Here is a 10,000-nt window from a genome sequence, read left to right on the forward strand (position 1 = left end):
CGGGGGACCTGCTGCAGTCGTTTTATTTCCCGACGACAGAATATCTTTTTCATTTCTTTCCGAGAAGGGAACGGGGAGAGGGACTGTGATCTTATTCGGGAATAAATGGTTGGTTTCTGCTTCTGCGCAACAACGTTTTTATCACCTATCTTGAGAGCAGAAGCAATTTATTCGTGGATTTATTTAAAGTTTTAATTTTTTCTCTTTAATTACCTGTTACTTTATTTAAAGTTTAAATTTTAACTTTTTCTCTTTGATTACCTGTTACTTTATTTAAAGTTTTAATTTTTTCTCTTTAACCACCAGTACGAAGATATTCCGTTCATGGTCACCAGATTAACCTGAATCCAAAAAACACGAAATTCGCTATTTATTTACGTGATCATACTTCTATAAAAAAAAATTAGTTTTTTCCTTTTTTATAAGAAGCCTAAAAATAATAAATAAATAATAAATAAATAAACCTTGAACACAGCTTATATTCAAGGAAAATAAAATATCCCAAGAACTCGAAAGTTTCATGACTGCACAGATATTCCAAGCGAATTTTGGAAAGCGAGGTTGGGGTTGGGGTGGGTGTGTGGGGGGGTGAGGTGGGTTTTGGGGGGATACAATCTACTGAGTAAGTGCTGAAGAACCAAGTAACATTTCTCATAGAAATATCTTCTCACTTCTTTAAGATCAAGTTTCAAACATTCTTTTAAAACGAGTCTACAGAAGCTGAAATTATTATGGACGTTGACCAAATTTTTTTTTTTTTTTTTTTTTTACTTCAGAGGGTTAAAATTTTGATCAGAAAGATGAGGAAAAATAATATAACTATTTTTTTGTATTTTTATTTCGGAGGGTAAATTTTGAAAAGAAAGGTGAGGAGAACGAATGAAAAAGAGAAAGATGGAGGAAAAATAATATAACTATTTTTTTTATTTTTTTTTTTATTCGGAGGGTTTAAATTTTGAAAAGAAAGGTTGAGGAAAACGAATGGAAAAATGTCAGTCAGTGACGAATAACGTCCTTTTACCGAAGACTAATAGCAAATGCATCCTACAAAATCCGGATTAGACAACCGGCTGACTCTCTTCTGAATATTTCACGCCTCGGGGATATCCCAGCAAATGGCTCGGGCACCATTCTAATCCGGGCAGGTACAGGTACATCGATAGGTTTTCTATTGCTGTTTCTGTAGAATGTTCAATGAAACTGTGAATATTTTGCTTACTACGGAATGTAAAAAGGTTCAATTTAGTTTTTTTTAGTGTTGCGATAAAAACGAATAACAATGTACAAAGTTTGCAAACGTCATTGCTGATCTAAAAAAAAAAAAAATAATAAATAAATAGAAATGAAAATAAAAAATTAATAAAATACAAAAAATAGGTCAGGAGTGAGGAATTAACTATGGGTGCGTCCATACTACAGTGAAACATAAAAACACGTCAGCAAATCATTGCACAAACAAATTGCAAACGGATTGAAAAAAAGTCAATGACTTATTGATAGCCCTGACCAGTGCTTCGTACGATTCGTTTACCTAGTAATGGACAAAGGTTTCGTTTCTTCACTTACAGTTGTCGACTTATTTTCGACCAGTTTGTGATATGTATGCGACAAGTTACAGAGATGTTTACAACAAGTTTTAATGTGGTTCGGATCCCACAATAAGCTGTATGTCCCGTCGCTAAGTAATCAATTGATTTGCTAGTCACGTCAATAAAAATCTAATCCTTGCGGGCTAGCCCTAGGAGAGCTGTTAGTCAGGTCAGTAGTCTGCTTAAACTAAGATATACTTAACTCTTTAGTGTAGTTTGGACGCCCCTTAAGGGTGATATCAAAACGCAGTTGCTTTCACTGATTTAAACAAGCCAATGTCTTTCCTCTGTCTCGAGTATAATGCCTCAAACCTTTCTCCTCCAACGGCAGATTTCCTCAGCGCCCTCCACATCACAGACATCAAAGTTCCCAGCCCTCTAGCGACGGGCGAGGGCGGCTGGCTGGAGTGTGAGTGGGCAGACGACGGGGACAACATCTACGCCCTGAAATGGTACCTGGGCCTCGACGAATTCTATCGGTGGACCCCCGCCGAAACCCCTCCCGTCAAGACGTTCCCGGTTAAAGGGAACCCCATCACGGTGGATCTCGAGGCGTCGCGTCGAGGACGAGTTCGCGTGGGGCAGGTGACGCTCGAAGCGACCGGCGTCTACCGATGCGAAGTGTCGGCAGAAGCTCCTTCTTTCCACACAGAGTCGAAGGTGGCTTCGATGACCATCGTAGGTACGTGATTTTGTCAAGTATTCTATCCGTCTTCTTTCACTTCGTGTTCTCTGATGACCCATTCAAACAAATGACAAATTAATAACGAGCAATTGACTTCAGTTGAAAAGGGATATAATTAATTGCTTCCTGTACTTTCCAACAGATCTCCCAGATGATAAGCCACTTATCACTGGAACTCGGCCAAGTTACCAGCTGCATGAGGAGGTTCGCCTGAATTGTTCCTCACCTCATTCTCAGCCGCCCTCCACCCTCACATTCCTAGTCAACAATGAGCAGGTGACTTTTGGTTTATGAGCAAATGATGAAACAATGAAAACCATCATGCCAAATAAAAATTGGTTCTTCCATTTGTTAGCATGTCAACACGTGCTCTTTGTTTAGACTAACCGTCTCCCCTTAATAAGGGGTTAGTTCCAGGGAATACGCTCTCCCACATCATCCTTCTTTACTGTATTGTGTTGAGCACTCTACACAGAAAATTTCTTTTACATAGCCGTTTTATATACTTAAACAAAAGACATAATAAACCTTACCACACCATGTACCCCATTCTTCCACAAACTCCTACATTCCCGAGACATCAGAGTCCTTCTCTCAGTACTTCTCACACCCACAATTCCATGTGCTTCAATCTTGCTCCAACTCTTGTATTTCCAGGAAATTAAGGTTCCCTTTCATCCTATTTATCCAATATTCTTTTGGTTTCATTCTGATTTCTCCTCAGACTGTCTTAAAATTAGCGTTTCTTTCTTTTGCAAATAATTTCAAACTCTCAAAGTAGTTCTGCGCCTTCCTCTTCACAGTCCCCAGACGGTGCTGTTGTTTCCAAGGATCATCAGACATTCCACAGTCCACTCATGATCCATTTTCTTATCCTACAACTTGCATCTAAATTTACTGTCGTTCCTCTTACTTCTCACATTGCTACATCTAGAAAGCCATCAGACATTAGAATATGTAGACCCTCCTGTCCACATATTCTAACAAACATTTCACCTCCATCATGAAAACTTTGAATTTCTGTTAACTGGTTGTAGCCCATTCCATTTGCCCTCAACATCCTTTGGATTGGATTTCATCTTCACCAATATGATTCACCCCAAAACTTTTCTAGATCATTCATACCATACACAACTTACTACCTAATTACTTTCAAAGCTTTTACATACCGCTTCATCTTTTTCGAAGAGCATTTCCCAATTTCCCCCCTATCCTCATTTATTGCAGTAACTTCATACCTACTTACTATTGCATTTAAATTCCCCAGCACAACCATCCTTTCCAATACTCCAGATCCAACAAAGTACAGATTCAGACTTTACCAAGAACACTCATTTACTCCCAGTCTTCTCCCTTTTTGGATAATTAACATCTGCTATTGCAGCTTTTTCCTTATCCACAATCTCACCTGGTAATCCTTAAAGTGACATCTTTGTGCTCATTTTCATTCCAATCCCAGAGTCTTGTAGTATCGGCTCAAAGTGCAACTACTCTCCTAGCTCTACAGCCTTGTGTTACTACAGACACAATTATCCTTTGTCTTCCATTGATGCTACACTGTCCCTTCAAATTTGTCTTACTAAGAGCCAAAAAAATTAAGCGTTCCCTCCCTAAACAAATTAACTATTATACATAATCTTCTTTGCACTACATCCATGTATATCCAGAACCCTAAGCTATAATAATTTATTTGTTTATATTTTTGTTGACATATCATAAGGTCCATATGGTTGTAATCCTATGTTCTGATATGTATATGCATATATATATATATATATATATATATCATATATATATATATATATATATATATATATATATATGTATATATATATATATAGATATATATATAATATATATATATATATATATATATATATATATATATAGATATATGTATATATATAATATATATATAATATAATATATATATATATATATATATATATATATATATATATATATATATATATATATATATAATAAAAGACCACCTCTCAATTTATTTACATTCTTGGACCACCTTTTAGTACAGTCTTAAATGCTTTACCTCACTCTCTTCCCAAGCCATCGTGGATGAGTTCGAATCTCACCGCTGGAAGCTTGGATTTCTTTATTTTACTTCATCTCGGCTTCAAGGCTTTGAAGTAATGGAGCATTTAAAAAAACAGTATGAAGAAGTTGTTAGGTTATGGTCGCTATCATAGATAAATACCACTTAAGCACACACATGTATGCAATGGCGTATCTGGCATTCCACAGTTGGGGTGCCTAGGTGGGGCCAAGACATTTTTTGTGGGGCTATAGAAATGACACAAAACTAATTAGTAAAATAGACTATTCTCGAATGTATATATCCAAGTGAATGAAGGAAAAATAATAGTATTAGTAATTAGTAAACCTGTATTTGAAATTATAGAGCTCAATTTTCAACTCTTAATACTATATGCAAATGTGTCAAATTCTGCAATGTAAATTTCAACCGGGGGCCAGTTGGGGTTCGAGCAAGACCACCGAATATCTCAGTGGTCTTGGTTCAAGCATCTCATTGGGGGTGGGGTGCTCGGCCACCATCTGGCCCCACCAATAGCGACGCCACTGCATTTACGTGTGTGCGTTGATGGGCATTATTTTATTTAATAATTTTTGGATAAAACTAAAGAGAAAGTGTTTCCCCCAACAGGCTGACACCCATCATGGTTTGGTGCACTACAAGAGTCGCGAGGACTCCTCCACTGGCCTCGAGACAGCCGTCTTAGGCCTACGCTTCGCCCTCAGACCAAGAATGATGCGCCAGGGGTTCGTCAGCGTGAAATGCATAGCGCAAATCTTGGACATATACTGGGACAGCAGCGAGACTCTCATCATGGGAGACATGCCCTACCATGCCTCCGTCATGGAAGGAAGGGCATCATCGGCCTATAGTAAGAACCTATGCAATTATTGCGTTCGGCTTCATATAGCACAATTAGGTCTGCGATTCGCTTTGTTTTAGGCGTTTTAGTGTCGAATTACAAAAGAATTTCTCTGTGGTGTCATCTTCATTAAAATCAAGTACTGGAAAGGTTAGCACTACTGTTAATTCTAACATTGTCATTTAGTTCACCAATGGATATGAAACCTTTGCACTGTTGGTGCATTTTAAGCCACAGTTAGTGCGATGCAAGTAAGAGACATAGAAAATGACAAATACAATGTCACTTATAGGACAGTTTTTAAAGACAAGGCTGCGTTGTAAGAGCAGGGCTTGTTGCCTTTCATAAACTTCTTTTAATTTTGGAGCATCTGTAGGAAGACCTAGACTTACTACAATGTTTCTCTAGATATTCCAGCTGACACATAAAGCAAGCTACTGTATACATCATGTAGACTTTTTGTGACTTCCATCTATGCAATTCTTTTAAATGTTTGTGGTAATAACAACACTCGGGTCATACTCGCTGTGAATTAGGTAAATGAAAAACAGATGGTTTTGCGTCTGGCAGCGTTCTGTCATCTGACTGATTTTAAGGGTCGACTTGATGACAGGTGTTAAAAGACATGGTTGACCAGATATAGGAACCTCTTTGGTAAAGGATCGACATTCATAAATTTTCCAAATTATATGATTAGTTCATCTTAGCATTACATTATGCTTCCTTGCGTAGTCGCAAGGTAGTTCTATAATGATGTTAAGTCCCAGTGTCTACGCTAAGATCATTTGGAAAGTAAAGCCACCATAGTATGACTGTTTCTTGTGTATTTTAAAATATATAAAACAAAAAGCTTTCGATGACCTGCAAGGTCCTCCTTGCTTTATATATTATTTTAAATAACACAACCAACGCAGTCATACTACTGTGGATTTACTTTCCCATATATTGACACATGTGAGAATGAGTTTTCTTTAGACTAAGATCATTGATCATTCCGACACAGGTTCTCCCATTTCTCATTCAGACGGCGAAAATTGTATGTGCAATAGCAGTATACATATATTTATTAACAACTATGAGCAGATGTATAATTGCCACAATATTTGTGTGACGTTGTTTTCCTTTTTCTTGCAGAATTATCAGCGGCCACAACAGTTTAGTGAGCATGGCGCCGGTGCTCTTTGCGTTCGCGAGGGCGTGGAGATCAGAAAAGTAAGAAGACTCAAGCATGAATGTTGTGTTAGTGTTAACGAATCTCTCAAAAATCACGAAAATCTTACAAGCCCAAGGGGATAATCAGTGACAGTGAACGGAGACGTTAATTTTCAACTGTGCTAGTTTAGAAATCTTCAAGGACCTGACGATGTTTCTCAGAGCGGGAAAACCGCTCCATTTTTTGTGCGCTACTTTGTGTCACTTACAATGCAAACAAAACGGGGTTGGTTAGTTGGTTGGACGAGAGACGAAGTACGTAACCAACTGAGGTATAAGCATTTATCTCCATGAAAAAGTGTACCAAACTCCTACAGAACCCACACTTTCCCAGGCAGCGTTATCTGTGAATAAAACGGAAGAAGCATGAGAGTAGGCCTATTAAACCCACCTGTGGAAGGAAGAAGTGTTCTGCACTTGTCCTGTGAATATTTTTGAACTATGTCGCGAATAGGCGTAGATGCTCTTTTATGTGATAAACATGCTTTTGAGGCCGAAGAAAAGACAATTGAAACTTACTTGTGGCATTACGGGAAAAGAGTGATCAAGTACGATGTATTTGTGGGCATCCATATCATTCTGAAGGCCTTTCATAGCCGAGCATTCGAGTGTTCCTACCTGTCATGAATCTGGTCGAAAAGACACTTATCACGTATACGGTAAAAAACGAGAAAACAAGAAAACCATTTAAAACTGAAACTAATTCGTACCTCATGAAGCCACATATATAACATATTTAAAGATTTTATAAATTACACTTATATACGTCTCCTCCGGTCGCGCAAGCAAATGGGATAACTCATTCTTCTGCCTCGCGAAAAGGCTAGAAGTTGCAATCGTAATTGGTGGGGGAAGAATTATTTTCTCCGCGTCCTGAAGTCATGACTGCGTATTGTTTACCTAAAAACACTTTGGTAAAAAAAAAAAAAAAAAAATCTCTTGCGAGTGAGGATAGATATGACTTAGCAAATACCATCTTCCGGGTTATGAAAAAGAAGTGAGCTTTTTAACATAGCAAAAGCCTGACTTTTTGTGTTTAACTCAGTTTACGACACTGATTCCTATTGAGGTCTACTCGAGATCATATTCAGATTCCTCCCATTTAATTGCCAATTACGATAAAAAAAAAATAAATAAAAAGACACAAAAGCGCCGAACGCAACAAAAATAAACTATAACCACACAACACCCAACACCACACAAACACACACACACACACACACATATATATATAGATCAAACACCTCGTTGATCTAAACGTGTGGATATAATGTACATGGATGATGTATAATAAGTATATCAAAGTGTCATAATCAGTCACAAACATGCATTACAAATATACGCTCTCTATCACATTCACACGCACAATGAACACACGCACACACATAAATACAAAAGGACATACATACACCTGACATAAAAACTTACAACTGTGAAATATATATTTTTTTTTTTTTTTCCCAAAAAGGATACTCCATCAAAGCTTCAAATCACAAAATATCGATGAATGAAAAGTGTTTTAAATTGTAAATACTATCAGTCGACGTAGCTTGTATACTTGCGACCTCTTATTATATAATATATATATAACTGACTACTGTGTAATATGTACATTATTTTTATTTTCCAAATGAGGATTAATATTGTGACATTATTTATGTGTCGAGGGGGAATTCCCACCATTATTGTTTTGTCTGTGTATATAATTTCTAAGAATAAAAACACCCGAACCTCTTTGATGCTGGTATTTTTTCTCTCTTTGTACTCTATACAAACATACCACACCAGATCAACACTCCACAGAGACACAAAGAAACACACCCTCTGGCGTAACTCACTGGTTTAGTATTGGAGACATTCGCTATGTAATGTTCAATAAACGAGTTTGTTTGTGTACCTTTTATACATGTATAGCTATCACTATATGTATATTATTGTAGTACATATAAATATACACATATACGTATAAATAGATGTATATGCATCATATACATATATATATTTCTAGTTATTGTAAAAAAAGTGTATAGCAGAGGATGAAAAAATATAGAAATAATAAGATACATAACTGAAGCTTCATGGCCAATCACCTGGGACCTATGAGGTCATTCAGCACTTAGATGAAACAGACAGTAAGCAAGTCTGAAAGGTGCAACGAAGGGAAACAGCTTTTTAGGAGAAGGTGGAAAGTCAGATGGAGAAAAGAATATGACGGAGGTACAGTAAATGGAATGAAAAAATATTGCAGCTGGAGGCCGATGGGACTCGCACAAAGTGAAGGCGTATACAGTGCACCACGCGAGGTTGCACTGACGGCACTTACACCCCCTACAGGAGATAACAGGGAAAGGATGATTATAACTGTTAAGCCAATCCTCCAAACCAAACCGGTAAAGGCTGACAGGTAGCCTAAGATCATACGTTCGGAATAATAGTACCAAAGTTAGAATTCCCATGCATACAGAATCAACGGTAAATGGTAGCTGAAACCTCTAACAGCGAATATCTAGCACTGAATAACGGGGACAGAGGAAGGAGACAACGAAAGAACTCAAAGAATTTAAAACTCTTTGAAGAACCAAGAGCAAAATGTATTTTTTTTTCCCGTTAGTTTATAAAAAAAAAATGAGATTTCGTTGTTTTTTAAGTGACTATGAATTATGATTTCAGAGGCAAAGTGATCGTGTTGGTACGATTGTTGTATAAGCGTGATTGAGGTCATCCAAATATGAGAATAGAACTGAAATAACCCTACTATGCAAATCAGATCCACGAAATATTGTTTTTCGTAAACAACTTAAAACAACGTAGGGGGGAATTCCGTGCTACTGAAGCACCGAGGGGTTTCTAACATTGTCCTAATTTACGGTAGCACAAACTAAATTGCCAGCTGTGCTTAATTAAGCCTTTTACTATGACCGCTGCCAATTTACAAAATTTAAGGTTTTCAATTAACATAATTGCATAGAGAAAATACATGCATAAATATATGTATAAGTAACTATGGGGCATGAGCCTGAGGCATATCAAAGCCTATCTACTATACCAACAACCCAATAAAATGGTCTCTTTTGGTCTTTGAAAGAGGCACAAGCGTTCACTTTTAAGTGAGGCCTGTGACATATCAAAAGCTTATCCAGAAATAAATTAGCCATTTAACCAGATAAAATGATACACGGCGCATTTTTTCCTGGAATAAATACTCGCGTATTTTTTTCTAACTGAGGCACTCTCTTGATGAGAACAAGTAGAAACCCATGGACGAGAGTAAGTAGAAAAACCCCCCCCATGATCAGAGAATTCATTTCGCATCAAACGGGAAAAAAAAAAATGGTTATATTGCCTCACCTCGAATGAATCTGGAGGGCAATAAAGAAATTGGAGGACCGTTGAGATTGTAATAAAACCGTATAACGTATATTATGTCAAATACAACAGCCTCGATGGCTCGGCTTCATTCCGTTCCCAGAAGTTTCCTTCGTGAATAATTTGGCATCGATGAAAACAGGCAGTTTCGTTAACCATTTTACTAATCTCCGCATCCTTGAAATACTCGGAGATCAATTCTTTCGCTTCATCTACTTCTTTATTTCAGTCCA

General features: G+C 37.4%; 1 protein-coding gene across 1 annotated transcript; it reads left to right on the top strand.

Moving 5' to 3' along the window:
* Window positions 1-1,865: 1,865 nt before the first annotated feature.
* LOC135214687 (uncharacterized) lies at window positions 1,866-6,349 on the top strand. Its single transcript, XM_064249022.1, has 4 exons — window positions 1,866-2,271; window positions 2,417-2,550; window positions 4,958-5,198; window positions 6,324-6,349. Exons 1-4 carry the CDS (start codon window positions 1,866-1,868, stop codon window positions 6,347-6,349), a joined length of 807 nt encoding a protein of 268 aa, XP_064105092.1.
* Window positions 6,350-10,000: the final 3,651 nt, after the last annotated feature.

This window comes from Macrobrachium nipponense, chromosome 46, assembly GCF_015104395.2.
Source record: "Macrobrachium nipponense isolate FS-2020 chromosome 46, ASM1510439v2, whole genome shotgun sequence".
Classification (NCBI taxonomy): Eukaryota; Metazoa; Arthropoda; class Malacostraca; order Decapoda; family Palaemonidae; genus Macrobrachium; species Macrobrachium nipponense.